General features: G+C 42.4%; 2 protein-coding genes across 2 annotated transcripts in view; both read left to right on the forward strand.

Annotated features, from left to right (window-relative positions):
- The window catches only part of LOC135508406 (lysophospholipid acyltransferase 2-like), a 78634-nt gene extending 64717 nt beyond the window's left edge, over positions 1-13917 (forward strand). The window contains exons 6-13 of the mRNA XM_064928567.1: positions 400-454; positions 2437-2620; positions 4945-5137; positions 5515-5618; positions 5734-5798; positions 6150-6282; positions 8373-8524; positions 9492-13917. Of these exons, the coding sequence (XP_064784639.1) occupies positions 400-454; positions 2437-2620; positions 4945-5137; positions 5515-5618; positions 5734-5798; positions 6150-6282; positions 8373-8524; positions 9492-9678 (1073 nt within the window). The 3' untranslated portion in view covers positions 9679-13917. The remainder of the gene's footprint in view (positions 1-399; positions 455-2436; positions 2621-4944; positions 5138-5514; positions 5619-5733; positions 5799-6149; positions 6283-8372; positions 8525-9491) is intronic.
- Positions 13918-14164: 247 nt separating this feature from the next.
- LOC135507514 (kinase D-interacting substrate of 220 kDa B-like) overlaps positions 14165-16875 on the forward strand; it is a 114317-nt gene continuing 111606 nt past the window's right edge. The window contains exon 1 of the mRNA XM_064927024.1: positions 14165-14336. The gene's annotated coding sequence lies outside the window, so the exon portion shown is untranslated. The remainder of the gene's footprint in view (positions 14337-16875) is intronic.

Raw genomic sequence — 16875 nt, forward strand, 5'->3', positions numbered from 1 at the left:
CGTACAGGCCTTAATGGATGCGTGTGTGCAGCTGTGTGGTCGGCATGATTTACTGTGGCTGTGTGTTCGGTGCATTGGAGGTTGATAAGGAGTTGAATCTGGTTGTCAGCTGAATGACAGTCTGGTAAACAGAGTTTTACGCCCGTCTCTTCCTCTGCCTCTCACTACTGCAAGCAGCTCTGACTGAGGTAGATGGCGTCAACTCAATATTAGGATGGTGTTTTTTGTTCGGCACATTTTTCTTAGAATTTAAATGAACACACGTTTTACTTACTCTGTATATCTGTGTGCATTCATGACAGTCCCAGGTTATTGCATAATGTATTAGGAGTTGAATGTAATTAGGGGGGTGGGGATGTCTTGGATATAGTCATGTGACCAGACTCTGTGTTCCCATAGGTTTGGCGAGGAAGGAGGAGCAGCTGACCCCCAGTCAGAGATGCCTAGCTGTAAGGTATGTGACCCAGGTATGTTTTTATTCTCCCAGCTGGACTAGAGACAGTTCTACTGCCATACTAAAGGTATTACTGTGGGACGTGGTCACTGGGAAAGCCTCCATGGTAGCCGCTAGCTAGTACTCATGTCACGTGTATAGTTTCTGTTGTTAATTTCTTGTTCCTCTCTTTTCTTGGTCCTCTCTCAATCTCCTTCCCTGTCTTTCTTTCCCTCTCTTTCCCATTGTGTCAAACATGTATATATTTTGTTCTACTGCGATTTGATAATGATATGAACACAAAGACAGATCGTGTAGGAACCCTGTAAAATGTAGGCCCCAACTGGACAATTGCTTCTAAAGAGGACGAGAGGATGGAAATGATTGCCTCTGAAGGAATCTTATTCCATTTTCATCCCATTAAATTACCGAGAACAGAATGTTCCTGGTATCAACAACAATTAGAGCGATTTATTATGACTTAACCACACCAGCGCTCCTCTCACAGTCTGTGAAAGTGGCTGTGAAGGAGTTTGTATCCTGCTCCAAAGGGTTCCCAGCGGTTGCATGGCAACCGCACGTATATCAAGTGTCATGTGACCAGGGTAGTCAGGAAGAAGCTGGCAGTGACCAAGGAGTGGAGCGCCAACCTTCCTTGTGAAAGGAATTTAATTTAACTTTGAGATTTTTTTGTTTGTTGTTGAATTGCCACAGTTACAAATATGTTATATTGTAATCTGCTGATATACCTATAACAGCTCAACTACAATTTAACCTAGCCAACCCCTTGGCCAAAGGAAAGACATATGACATTAGCTGCTCATTGTGACTTAGCTGCTCACTTTGAGAGAAACTCCAGGGCAGCGAGACATTAGCAATCAGTGTGTTCTCCTGACCTTGCAGTACCTCCACCACCATACTCAACAGATTGTACTTGGCAGGGAAAAACTGCACTCCCTCCCTCCAAAGTGCCACACAGATGTAAATGCTGCCAGTGTAACAAAGCCTCTTTACAAATCGGCTCCTCACAAGCCTCCATTCCAGACATTTTCGTTAACTTTTTTTGCATCTGCCTGAATTCACAACAATTTGTCCTCTGAAGAGTATATGAGTATATACTAGGTACTATTAGTTAATTTTGGTATACTGTAAACGAATGGCATACTGTAAACGAATGGTATCCTATCAGTTGAGTGTGCCTAGCGCTTCACTTGTCTACTGGAAGTTGATGCTGTTGCTATGCAACTTCTTGTTAGCTTGTTATCATAACAAATTACTAGTAGTATGACATCCAGGAATTTTTTGGCATACTGACTAGATCCATAATATGACCAATAAGCATACTACATACTCAAATTACGTCACAAGTAGTACAGTTAGTATGTGTTTTGGAATACAGCTCAGGTCTCTACTCTTGTTGCTCTACTTGGGTGGCCATTTCAGGATTTTTATTTAACCTTTTACTTAACTAGGCAAGTCAGTTAAGAACAAATTATTGTAAAGCCCCCCCTGGCCAAACCCTCCCCTAACCCGGATGACACTGGGCCAATCGTGCGCCGCTCTCTGGGACTCCTGATCACGGCCAGTTGTGATACAGCCCGGGATCAAACCCTGGTCCGTAGTGATGCCTCTAGCGCTGCGATGCAGTGCCACTCGGGAAGCCCAAAATTACTAGTAGAATTAGTGTGGCAATGCTAGCATGCTACAACAAAAGTGCTGACTCATGGGCTACGTGTTCCTAATCTAGGGTCAAGGCTGTGTAGGGGTAATGTAGCCCTACTTACTGTGCTAACAGGCACATGAATAGGAATGAGACGAGGGTCAAGTTATATGTAAGGTATGTTAGAGTTTTTAGTTACATCTCCTTTGTGTTCAGAGAACGGGATGCAGTATGTCCATGTTTTTTAGCATGACTCAATGGAGACGCTCCTCGGCTTGATCCTCTAGTTGCTAACAGCAGCATCTGTCTCACATCTCTTTCTGGTCTTGTCCTCTTCCCCCAGGAGGATGCCCAGTCTGCTGGAGTACCTGAGCTACAACTGTAACTTCATGGGCATCCTGGCCGGGCCCACCTGCTCCTACAACGACTACATGGCCTTCATCGAGGGCACGGCCTACCAGCCTCGCCACCTGGAGACCAATGGAAAAGAGAACGGGAAGTACAAGCACACAGAGCCCTCTCCCAAGGTACCACACTGCCTGTCTCATTGTTAGACTGGTCAGGAGTAACCTAGAATAGAATTATTGGCTGATTCCTCATGAAACTAGAACAAAGAAGGACCATGATTTGGGGTATTTGCTACTTTTATGATAGAATTTATAACCATTACCAACAGAGTGCGTGTGAAAATGAGTGGAGAGCATGGGACTACAGAGTTCTATCCTCAAAAAGATGATTCGGAGATAATTGGCTATAAAGTTCACTGGTTTAAATGGTGTCAGCAATTTTTCTTGGTACTTAAGGGGTGGGCGTGGTGGGGTCATGGCTATGTGTATGTACTGTGTGCATGTACTGTATTCAGACACTTTGACTTTTTCAACATTTTGTTACAGCCTTATAAAATGGATTCAATTGTTTTCACCCATCAATCTACACACAATTCCCCATAATGACAAAACGAAAATGGGTTTTTAATTTTTTTTGCAAAAAATGAAATATCACATTTGCATGAGTATTCAGTCTTCTTGGGTATGCCTATACAAGCTTGGCACACCTGTATTTGGGGAGTTTCTCCTATTCTTCTCTGCAGATCCTCTCAAGCTCTTTCAGGTTGGATGGGGAGTGTTTCTGCACAGCTATTTCAGGTCTCTCCAGAGATGTTCAATTGGGCTCATGTCCGGGCTCTGGCTGGGCTACTTAACGACATTCTGAGACTTGTCCCAAAGCCACTCTTACGTTGTATTGGCAGTATGCTTAGGGTCGTTGTCCTGTTGGAAGGTAAACCTTCACCCCAATCTGATGTCCTGAGTGCTCTGGAGTACATTTTCATCAAGGCTCTCTCTGTCCTTTGCGCTGTTCAACTTTCTCTCCAACTTTCCCACTTGGGTTTCAGGCCATTGAGTTCAAGCTTGGTTTTCACCAGAGAATCTTGTGTATCATGCTCTTAGTCATTTGGGTGCCTTTTGGAAAACTCCAAGCAAGCTGTCATGTGCCTTTTACTGAGGAGTGGCTTCCGTCAGGCCACTCTACCATAAAGAACTGATTGGTGGAGTGCTGCAGAGATGGGAGAACCTTCCAGAAGCACAATCATCTCCACAGAGGAACTAAAGGCCCTTCTCCACCAATTGCTCAGTTTGGCCAGACGGCCAGCTCTAGGAAGAGTCTTGGTGGTTCCAAACTTCTTCCATTTAAGAATTAGGCCACTGTGTTCTTGGGGACCTTCAATGCTGCAGACATTTTTTGGTACCCTTCCCCAGATCTGTGTCTCGACACAATCCAGTCTCTGAACTCTCTGGACAATTTCTTTGACCTCATGGCTTGGTTTTTGTTCTGACATGCACTGTCAACTGTGGGACCTTATATAGACAGGTGTGTGTGCCTTTCCAAATCATGTCCAGTCAACTGAATTTACCACAGGTGGACTCCAAGTTGTAGAAACAGCTCAAGGATGAACAATGGAAACAGGATGCACCTGAGCTCAATTTCGAGTCTCATAGCAAATGGTCTGAATACTTATGTAAATAAGGTATTTCTGTAAAGAAAAATCTACATTTGCGAAAATGTCTAGAAAACGTTTTTCCTTTGTCATTATGGGGTATTGTGTGTAGATTGCTGAGGATTTTTATAATTAAAAAACATTTTTCTAGAATAAGGCTGTAACATAACAAAATATGGAAAAAGTAAAGCGGTCTGAATACTTTCCGAAGGCACTATGTATGTGTGCTGTATAATTGATATCCCATTCCGGAGTTTGAGTGTTGAGTTGTTCCTGTGTGCTACTGTTATGGCGAAGGTATTCCGTGAAGGGAACGGACACAATAAAAGCTGTGTCAAATATGGAGTGTTCTGTCAGCCTAAAGGGACTTGTAGACTTACTCTTGAACAGAGCTGCACCCATGTTTTATCTTTGTCTCTTCAAAACACAAAGCTAATATTTCAGACATTAGTTGACCTTTATTTAACTAGGCAAGTCATTTAAGAACACATTCTTATTTACAATGACGGCTTAATCCGTACGACGCTGGGCGACTTGTGCGCTTCCCTATGGGACTCCCAATCACGGCCGGTTGTGATAAAGCCTGGAATCGAACCAGGGTCTGTAGTGACGCCTCTAGCACTGAGATGCAGTGCCTTAGACCACTTTTTTTTGTTCTATCGACTTCAGGAGTTCACATCTTCACATATTGAAAACATTTGCTAAACTACAAATGGACTTAGGCAATTACCTTTTGATAACCCTAGCCTGCAGTTGTAATGCATTTTTTGGTTATAATGCTTCGTAAGACTCATAAGCATGTATGACCTCCTAATAAGGTCTTATAATCATCTCATATCTGTTTTCCCCCCACAGAATGACATTATCTCCAAACTTTGTACCTGTGCCATCTCCCTGGCCATCTTCCTGTCCGTGTCTAAGCTCTGTCCGGTGGAGCGCTCCATCGACGACAAGTTCATGGCCTCTACCCCCTTCATCCTCCAGGTCCTCTACCTGTACCTCTCCATGTTGGCCACCCGGCCCAAGTACTACTTTATTTGGACCCTGTGTGAGTGCACTTTAGTATTATTCATGACTAAATCTGAAGTAAAAAAACAAAAAAATGCATATATAAAGTATTTTGAATTTGAAGGCTGCTGGGGGAGAATAATGTGGTTGCTGGCCACACCTTATAACAAATCAGGGTGATATTGGCTCTGATAGTGGCCTTTCTAAACTCACATAAAAGTTGGGCTACTTGTGGTGTTACACTGCCCTCTAGTGTCAAGGTGGAGAACTCACTGTATCCCAGATCCTCTGTGCATTCAGTAGTACGCCTACTATCATCTAACAGAATGGTCTTCTTGACGGTAAGGGATGTTGTTATTCTGTCTTGGCCACTGACATTCTGCCTGGTAACCTTAGTTGTGTTTTCCAATTGAACAGCTGATGCCATCAACAACGCTGCAGGCTTTGGCTTCAACGGCTACAACAAAGATGGCACCCCAAGATGGGACTTGATATCAAACTTGAGAATACTGGACATTGAGGTTAGGCTCTGCCTTTAAAAAAAATAAAAATATTCACATTTTCACTAGTAGCGTAGGTTAGTGTTCCCTCGTTTGGCTACATTCACTACTAGAACAGCACCATCTCTCTTTTCAGTTTGCCACCAGTTTCAAGATGTTCCTCGACAACTGGAATATCCAGACAGCACTATGGCTCAAAAGGTAAAATGCGTCATAGTACAGAGTAATCTGGTTTATCTTACTACAGTAGTCATGTAGATAGTACAATCTACATGATAGTATATTGTAGATTGTACTATCACAGATAGTAGGCCTATATATCAGTAGTCATGCTGATAGTATACAACAAATCTGCCCTGGTCTGCTAGCGCTGCCATTATCTCTGCACAGAACACATTTCTACACAAATTGGGATGCTAATGCTATAGTTTGCATAAACTAGTGTGCTAATGCTTAATCTGTGTCATGTGCACTCAAGCTGAGATGCCAGTATTGTGATTAGCATTAGCTGGTATGCTAATACTTTACCTGTACCATGTCTGTTCTCTACAGGGTGTGCTATGAGCGCTGTCCCATCAACCCCACGGCGGCCACCTTCCTACTGTCGGCCATGTGGCATGGAGTGTACCCCGGGTACTACCTCACCTTCCTCACCGGCATCAGTATGACCATGGCAGCACGGGCAGTGAGTACACAGTCAACACAGCTGGTGTTACCGACCAGGAATCAAACCAACTCAAAATATGCATTAGCCCTCTGAGCTAAAGCCTAGGTGTTAACTGGCAGCTAACACAAGTCCTCAAGTTTCAGGCAAGGTTACAAAATCACATCATTGATGTCTTTAGCTGGTGTTGCCCCATCTCATTTGTCAATGCATGTGTCAGTCACCACTAGACCTGGAGTAGACCTCTGATATAGTAGAAGTGAAGTGGTGGACTGGGACGATATTTAAGTGAAGAACACTGGGAAACTTAGCTGTGACCCTGTTCTGATTTTTTATTTAAAGGAGGATTGGGTACTGGCCGCTAGGATTTAAAGCACATACCCCTTAGCACGGGTGGATGAGTGAGCCCCCACCCACACACACACAGTCTGTTTACACATGGGCAATAGTGAGCAAGGTTGTGTGTAGCAGTATGATAGAGACAGGGTGTGTGTAGCAGTATGATATAAACAGGGTGATGGACAGGGTGTATGTAGCAGTATGATATGGACAGGGTGTGTGTAGCAGTATGATAGAAACAGGGTGATGGACAGGGTGTGTATAGCAGTATGATATGGACAGGGTGTGAGTAGCAGTATGATAGAGACAGGGTGATGGACAGGGTGTGAGTAGCAGTATGATAGAGACAGGGTAATGGACAGGGTGTGTGTAGCAGTATGATGGACAGGGTGTGTGTAGCAGTATGATAGAGACAGGGTGATGACAGGGTGTGTGTAGCAGTATGATAGGGACAGGGTGTGTGTAGCAGTATGATAGAAACAGGGTGATGGACAGGGTGTGTGTAGCAGTATGATAGGGACAGGGTGTGTGTAGCAGTATGATAGAGACAGGGTAATGGACAGGTTGTGTGTAGCAGTATGATAGAGACAGGGTAATGGACAGGTTGTGTGTAGCAGTATGATATGGACAGGGTGTGTGTAGCAGTATGATAGAAACAGGGTGATGGACAGGGTGTGTAGCAGTATGATAGGGACAGGGTGTGTGTAGCAGTATGATAGAGACAGGGTGATGGACAGGGTGTGAGTAGCAGTATGATAGAGACAGGGTGATGGACAGGGTGTGTGTAGCAGTATGATAGCGACAGGGTAATGGACAGGGTGTGTGTAGCAGTATGATAGGGACAGGGTGTGTGTAGCAGTATGATAGGGACAGGGTGATGGACAGGGTGTGTGTAGCAGTATGATAGCGACAGGGTAATGGACAGGGTGTGTGTAGCAGTATGATAGGGACAGGGTGTGTGTAGCAGTATGATAGGGACAGGGTGTGTGTAGCAGTATGATAGGGACAGGGTAATGGACAGTGGATCATCATTGCGAGCGTAGGAGAGACAAAGGCCCGTGGGAGACAGATGGTGTCCCTAGATAAACTCCACATCTCCTCGACACTCAGCTGCATTCTCCATCACATCTAGGAATAACACAGTCATAAGCTGTCATGATAAACAACTAGATGTTACGATTCCCTATCTGGAAGTATACACTTTGCACTTGCTCACTTTCCCTCGTGGATTAACGAAAGCATTGGATTGGTGTCAGCACAGGCTCCTATGGGAGTTTTCGTGTGTGTGTGTGTGTTAAACCAGTTCATTTTTTTTTTTTTACAAACAACAAGGCGGTAGTGAAGTGAGTGCAAACCTTGGTGTGAACGGTAGCAGCCACGATATCCTGAAAATTAATTTCAGAAAGATAAAACTCTAGATTTATATTGATACTAAAATGCATTCTAAACACTGGTCATGGGTGAGCTATGCAGTAATGATGGCTGTCCAAGTTGATTGCTTCTGTTCATGTAGTATAAAGAACTGGGTCAGTCAACTTCTTGTTAGGAGTTCGTTTATAATGGCTACAAGAGGCCATTTAAGTCTGAAAGCTGATTTGTGTTGACTTGTTCCTGGAGATGTAACTGTGCCTTCACTAATGGGCCCATCTTCTCTAACCCTCATTCCGTCTTCTCTGATTTATGCAATCCTTACTGTTACTTTCTGTATCTTAAAACATTATGTTGCATTGACTTTGAGTTATTCACAATTTCTTCCTGTGGCTCACTTCCAGCTAAGACACAACATCAGACCCTACTTCCTGGGTTCAACGACACACAGGAGCATCTACGATGTCATCACGTGGGCGGGGACTCAGATCGCCATCTGCTACACGGTAGTGCCATTCGTTCTATTGGCTGTTGGGCCGTCACTCAAGTTCTACAGGTGAGTGGCATTACTGATATTCCACATGCTCTACCAGCTCTTTTGAAATGTAATACATATGTAAGAAGTTATGTTATATGTAACCATGTATAGTCAAAACAGCGTAACTTTATTGATACTTGTGTAGACTACAAATGTTCATGGCTGCGTCCTAGGAAATGTGGGAAGCACCACTAAGTTCAAAACCCCTGTCATTCTTAGTGATTTTTTTTCTCTTTCCAAATGCCAGTTTAACAATGCAGGCAAATGAGTAAGGCACAGACAGGGACATGGCACAGACAGGGACACGGCACAGAGAATAACCTCGGTTCCACTTTCTTTGTGGCCTCCGTCAGCGTCAAACAGTTAACGAGACAGCTTAACGACTAGAAGACTGTGACGATTGACGGGGGGAGATAAACAGGGGCTATATGTGATCAGGGCACTTCAGTGAAATAGAAGCACATCTACGGTGTCATTTTGCGGAAGGTTGTTAAATCTGCCAGGTTGAGAGGCATATAAAACCCAGTTATTAAACAGGAGAGTTTTAGTGGCTGGCTGGCTGCTTGAATGGAGGGAGGGAGTGAGACCTAGTCCGAAGCCATGAGGTGGCTTGAGGACATGGTCTTCTGTTTTAGGGTTTAATGGTCCACTGTGCTGCTGACCGGTATGGACTTTAATAATCCCACAGTCACAAATACACTGACTGTTGGTACATAGCAGGCAGGATTTTCTTTCCCATCAGGATTAGCTAGAATAACTTGTCAGGACTAGTTCACCCATAATGATTACAAGTCATTTGTATTCACAGGGACTTTTTGTGAACTCCTCTGGAATCTTTGCGCTACATAGAAAACTCTCCTTGGCCTGTTCTTTCAGGGGCTTAGGCCTAGATGGTGGTTATGTGACACATGCATTTGTGAACAGTGCTATACGGAGCGGATGACATCTTCATTGATTCACTGATTGATTGATCCTCTCTTTCCAGGTCATGGTACTACTGCATACACATAGCCTGCCTGGTGCTTGTGTTAGCCCTTCCAGTGAAGCCCCGGCACCTCCGCATCAAGGAGGAGCAACAGCAGCAGAACAGCCTACAGGGGGGGTTGACTGAAGACCACAACAGCCACTCCATTACAGACAACAACTGCAACCAGAAACACAAAGCCACATGAGACCTAGGAGGATGCCCCTCCCCCCCACACCTCAGCGCTCAAACAACCGGCACAGAGAGAACAGAACTGCTCGAACACTGAGACAAAGTGCGGCAATTCTTTGAGAACACAAAGAACCAAAAAAATTGACAAGAACACCGGCATAACCGACAATAACAAACACAAATAACAACAACAACAACCAACAACAACCCGTCAACCCTGCCAGTAGCGAGGAAAGACCGCAAATCATGTTTTGGAGAAATGAGAAGGAATGGATAGAGAGAGTGGTATCTGAGGGCCACCAAATGGCTAGGATCTAATGAGCGAAAATAATGACATTAGCGATGATGCTAACGGTGCAATGCTAATCGACAGAATGCCGAAGACTCTGAAGTTGCCTTAAACCCTCTATGTACTGCTAGCAGGTTAGCGGCCAGGCTAGGTGCATATTCTGCAGGGTGAGAATGGTTGTGTTGAGGGGAGATCTTGTGGTGTTGGGAAATGAAGCAGTTGTAGTAGGACCTCCGCCATGTAGAGGGCGCTATACAGGCTAGTCAGACATGTATCTAGAGGGTTTTTGTCACTGTCCGAAAAGGATGTAACCTCTACTAGAAAAAGAGGCGTGGTAGAAAAGTGAGAGAAATATATGAAAGAAATATAACTTTTGACTGATGCCAACTCCAAGCAGGCCGCCTTAGGATCTTCTAAGCATTGTTTGATTACTGTCACTTTTGTTTTATTTTTTTTCATATCTGCTGCTTTTTTGGAATGATACTCCTCCTATAGAAATGTGGGTGCATTACAAAATAAGTTGTATTCACGGTGACTGTTGATTTAGATTAATTGTTTTTAAGGGCTTTTTTGACATGGGTTTAATTTTCTACTGTAATTGATTACAAACTGTAGGTTTCCTCCTCGGTTCAGATGTCTTGCCTGCCTCTGTAGCATCCATTACAAGTTCAGTACTGTTAAAGTGGTTTGAAATCTACGACTATGTTAGATTTACTTTCTGAAAAGTTACTTCAATAAAAATGTCCCTCTATTAGTTTTTGAATCCATAGCCTCTAAATGAAATGCAACCAACTGTATTGTGACCATACTGTATGAGTAATCAGATATAGGATGTGATGATTAATATCACAACAACTGAACCTTAACTGTAAAGTAAATTATGTTTCTAAAGCTACAGAGCTACACTGTAGTCCAAATGAAGCTGACTTGGATGTGTCTGAATTACCTTTCAGTGACACTAAAGGTTGGGCAATATGTGGTTGACGTTTGGGAAACCTACTGTATGTAATATTATTTGGGAATAATGGAAAAAATTAACATTTATGTTTCAAGTTTTTATTAATCATATGTACAGGATACACATGGTATACACCATCCAACGAAATGCTTACTTGCTTAATGCTTAATTCTTATGCTCCAATTATGAAGAATAACTCGTATGCTCAATTGTTTTGTGACCCCCTTAATAAACAAAATCCTATTCCAAGCCATATCCCAGACATAAGCCACAACCCAAGAGGTTCCATCATTACTGTAATGTGGGAACCACTGGGGTAAGAGATACATCTGGTGGGTTCAACCAACTCTTCTATGAGGGGGGTGTTTATTATGGTGCAGAGGACCGCCCATGAGCATAACCAGAACGCGTGTAGGCTAAGGTTCGACAGCGCCCTGTTTCTGCAGAGGTATGGACAAGGGCGTACTGGGACGAGAAATCGGCCATGGCATTTCTAACACTCCTCGAGGTCCCTACACCGGCCCATTTCCTTCCTTGAAGTCCCCCTTGTTAGCCAGATAATTGTCATTTTGTGCAACAACAAAAAAGTTACACAGGCCCACTGGGCTTAAAATGGACCAGCCCATCTGGCAGTCCGCCCCTGGGTATGGAACATTCATACAGTGCAGGCAGCCATTTAACATATTTTTGACCATACAGCATTTATTAGATGGTAAGACTTGGATTAGTACCGTAGTACAACCAAAATGGCAGCCAATGAACCAGTTTTGGGAGCTTTCTTTTGTGATCATGAGTAACAATGCAGCAGATTTGTGTTTTCCAATGTAATCTTCATCTTGTTTTTCTAACATGTGCATACTCCTTCCATAAATTGTGTATTTATGTGATTTTTCTAGATGTTCACGTGGTCTGAGTGTATTTGTAGCCAAGGCGTAATGCCTGATGACAGGAAAGGGATGCTACCTTTACCAACTAGTTGAAAATTGCACTGCATGGCCACCCAAATCTAGCCTGGTTAAACTAGACTGAACACTATGCTCGCAATTGTTTGTGCAACATTGTGTGGTTTACAGGCTACCCCAAACCAGCAGATAAATCCAAACTGCTCCATATGTCCAAAGTGCCAAGTCATAAACGGCCCATATACCTATGTGAAAATATCATTGTTATTTTTGTGTCTAGAAAGAACTTAACGGAAGATTTGTATAAGTCCTTTGGGAAAAAAAAAAGATTTTATGTCGTCAAATAAAATAACTTTTTTTTTTAACACTAATGCAGAGATTTAAAACCAGAGAGTCTTCTCACTCTCCTTCTTTTGCACTTTTGATAGGAATGTGAGTGTGGAGTGGAGAGTGTGGAGTGCTACACCGGGAAGTTGCCAGGGAAACGCAAGGGGGAGAAGGCAAAAGGGATGGGGATTCACAGCGTGGATAGAAATATTTTATCCTCATGGGATAATTTGACAGGGATGTGTTAGGGTGCATCCCAATAGTCCTACATGGCTCCCATTCCTTGTCTCCTTCCCTTCATCCTCACTAGTCTGAAAGTATAGGCCCGGTGAAAGCACTATGGTAGAGCTCTACCATTGATACCAGCCAAGCGTTCACAAATCCAGTTATTTTAAATTGGTTTTGATGGAGGAAAGAAGATTACGCCACTTTGGACTATTTGAGATACACCATAAAAAGTGTCCGACTCTGACCCTCTAGGTCTCTGGAAAGAGAGCTTGGAAAATGAGACGGGTTCATGAGCACAATGTCACTGGCCTGCACCTAATCAGAAGCACAGTGGAAATGAAAAAGCTTGATGAGATCCCTCTCATTTCCCAACCTAAAACAAAGAAGAATCCTCTGCTTTATTTGTGTGTGTGTGTGTGTGAGGGAGGTTCTGTATACTTGTCACATTTGTCCCTTTATTAAACTTGGAAGCATTTGTTTTGAACAGTCATGTCTATGGTAAAATGCAGAGTTTTGGAAAAGCATGAAAGACGCCACACATTTGTCTGATCCCACCGTCTGCAACCATCAGTGGACAGGACCACACGACTGCTCATAATACATACGTGTCAGTAAACATGGCTCTGAATGCTATAGCACTTCTGGATCATATTTGGAATATTTCTCAAGTCCTCTCCCTGGCATTAATTATCATTATTCAGTAGATTGTATAATGTAAATGCCTCTTATTCCAAGAATCTAGACATTGGGATGTGTTGATGATATCAAATTTTAATTGTCAGGCTTCATAGACAACCGGTGTAGACTAACAGTGAAATGCTTACTTACAGGTCCTTTTCCAACAATGCAGAGTAAAAGATTAGATTTAAAAAATATATATATATAATAATAGAAATAGTGACAAGGAATAAATAAATACACAATGAATAACCAATTGTATTATTTTTTTACAATGCCTTTCTGTGCATCTTTCTTCACTTCAGCTGAGGTTTGTGAGTGGCCTTTCTACCCTTTACTGTTTACACTGCGTGCTTTCCAGTTTGTGCTAGCATTCTTAAAAGTTAGTTCATTCGGATTTTATTGGAGGATCTTTCTAATCTACTATACACTGACCTGGTTTCGAGAAGGTTGAGGAATATTCGGTCTCCTATGCTGCCGTTTGTTTTTTTAAATTTGTTTTGCTTTAGTTCACTTCCAATGCCACGTGTGAAATTAAAATAACAGTCATACCAAATTTGCCTTTCCTGAATTCACCTGGCTGTTGTTTAGGCTATCTTTGTTTCAATAAGAGTATCATTTTTAATAAATGGCTTTATTTATTTATTATTCACGAAACGTGGGGGTGGTGTCAAGTTGGTCACTTTTGTCAACACTGTGAAGCACTGACCACTTTTATACTTTCTTGTAATAATGCTTTCTTTGTAAACGTCTGTGGCTGTTGGGACATGGGCCGATGTATTTTTGTTTTGTCTAAATGTTTCAGTTATATATCTTGACTGTGTTGATGTACGTTTCTTGGCAGTAGCCTACTGATTAAACCAGCTGATTATATACGTTTCGTGGTCATTTTTTTTATTTGTTATGCAATGTAATGTAGGCATATCAATTAACTAGATTACATGGTAAGGCAGGCCAGTGTTGAACAACACACTTCCAGCCTTGAACAACGATCGATGAGGCGGTGAAACTTTGACCCGTAAGGTAAGCGCGTACTGCGGCTGCGTGCACCGTGCAGCTGTTGACAATTTTTTGCAAACTTTTTACCATGCCACGCCTTCACTGTAATAGTAGGCGGAGATTTGACAAGCCACTCAAATCGTCAGATGTTCTTAGCTAGTTTATTATGCCTGAAAATTACAAGATGGTTGTGGTGTCAAAACAGTCAAACTGAACGTTGGAAAGTAAAAAAGGAAGCACAGGGTAACCCAGCTTGGACGAGGGGACGCTGTATTGCTTATTACTCCTAAAAGGTAAGATTCGAAGCAACCTGGGTGTTTGTGATTAGCAAGCATGGTAGCTAGTTAGCCTCAGCAGGATATTAGAACCCCTTCTGTCTATGATATTAGCGATGCTGGCAGCACGAGGGCAGATTCTTTCCCCTCCAAAATAAGAGTCCCCTATAAAGACATACTATATGTATGTATGTGTGTGTGTGTGTGTGTGTGTGTGTGTGTGTGCGCACACACTACCAGTCAAAAGTTTGGACACATCTACTCATTCCCGGGGTTTCCCTTTATTTTTACTGTTTTCTACATTGTAGAACAATAGTGAAGACATCAACTGAAATAACACATAGAATCATGTAGTAACCAAAAAAGTGTTGAACAAATCAAAATATATTTTATATTTGAGAATCTGCAAATAGCCACCCTTTGCCTTGAGACAGCTTTGCACACTCTTGGCATTCTCTCAACCCGCTTCATGAGGAAGTCACCTGGAATGCATTTCAATTAACACGTGTGCCTTGTTCATTTGTGGAATTTCGTTCCTTCGTAATGCGTTTGAGCCAATCAGTTGTGTTGTGACAAGGTAGGGGGTATACAGAAGAAAGCCCTATTTGGTAAAAGACCAAGTTCATATTATGGCAAGAACAGCTCAAATAAGCAAAGAGAAACGACAGTCCATCATTCCTTGAATACATGAAGGTCAGTCAATATGGAACATTTCAAGAACTTTGAAAGTATCTTCAAGTGCAGTCCAAAAACCATAAAGCGCTATTATGAAACTGTTCATGAGGACCACCACAGGAAAGGAAGACCCAGAGTTACCTCTGCTGTGGAGGATGAGTTCATTAAAGTTACCAGCCTCAGAAATTGCAGCCCAAATAAATGCTTCACAGAATTCAAGGAACAGACACATCTCAACGTCAACTGTTCAGAGGAGACTGCGTGAATCAGGCCTTCGTGGTCAAATTGCTGCAAAGAAACCACTACTAAAGGACACCAATAATAAGAAGAGACTTAGTGGGACTGCAATTTGTTTTTTCCACAGGACAATGACCCAACACACCTACAGGCTGGGTAAGGGCTATTTTACCAAGAAGGAGAGTGATGGAGTGCTGCATCAGATGACCTGGCATCCACAATCTCCCGACCTCAACCAAATTGAGAGTGAAGGGAAAGCATCCAGCAGGTGCTCAGCATATGTGGGAACTCCTTCAAGACTGTTGGAAAAGCATTCCAGGTGAAGCTGATTTGAGGAAATGACAACACTGTGCAAAGCTGTACCAGTCAAAGTAGCCACCCTTTGCCTTGATAACACCCTTGAATGAGTAGGTGTGTTCAAACCTTTGACTGGTACTATATATATATATTTATATACATACATACAGGATTATGTTTATTCTGTTTGTGTGAAGTCTGACACCACCTGATGCTGGGATGTCCCTCCTACCATTTCATTTGCTCTTCAGACTGTCCATCAACTCCATAAATGTCACAGCCACTGACAACCCACACATGCTTTCGGAAAGTATTAAGACCCCTTGACCTTTTTCACATTTTGTGACTTTATAGCCATATTCTAAAATGTATTATATGAAGAAAAGATATCCTCAGTAATCGACACACAATACCCCATGTGTTTTTTTGTGTAGCAAATTTATTACAAATAACAAACAGAAATACCTTATTTACATCAGTGCCTCTGTTTGACATCATGGGAAAATCAAAAGAAGTCAGCCAAGAACTCAAACAAATTGTAGACCTCCAAGTCTGGTTCATCCTTGGGAGCAATTTCCAAACGCCTGAAGGTACCATGTTCATTTGTACAAAAAAATAATATGCAAGTATAAACACCATGGTACCACGCAGCCGTCATACCTCTCAGGAAGGAGACGTGTTCTGTCTCCTAGAGATGACTGGCATCATGAGGCAGGAAAATTATGTGGGTATATTGAAGCAACATCTCAAGGCATCAGTCAGGAAAATAAAAGCTTGGTCGCAAATGGGTCTTCCAAATGGACAATGACCCCAAGTATACTTCCAAAGTTGTGGAAAATGGCTTAAGGACAACAAAGTCAAGGTATTGGAGTGGCCATCACAAAGCCTTGACCTCAATCCCATAGAAAATTTGTGGTCAGAACTGAAAAAGCGTGTGCGAGCAAGGAGGCCTATAAACCTGACTCAGTTACCAGCTCTCATTAGGAATGGGCCAAAATTCACCCAACTTATTGTGTGAAGCTTGTGGAAGGCTACCCAAAACATTTGACCCAAGTTAAACAATTTAAAGGCAATGCTACCAAATAATAATTGAGTGTATGTAAACTTCTGGCCCACTGGGAATGTGATGAAAGAAATTAAAGTTGAAATAAATAATTCTCTCTACTATTATTCTGACATTTTCCATTCCTAAAATAAAGTGGGGATCCTGACTGACCTAAGATAAGGAATTTTTACTAGGATTTAATGTCAGGAATTATGAAAAATTTAGTTTAAATGTATTTGGCTAAGGTGTATATAAACTTCTGACATCAACTGTATCTTCTGCAGCCCTCATCCTCCACATAAA

Source organism: Oncorhynchus masou, chromosome 21, assembly GCF_036934945.1.
Source record: "Oncorhynchus masou masou isolate Uvic2021 chromosome 21, UVic_Omas_1.1, whole genome shotgun sequence".
NCBI lineage: Eukaryota > Metazoa > Chordata > Actinopteri > Salmoniformes > Salmonidae > Oncorhynchus > Oncorhynchus masou.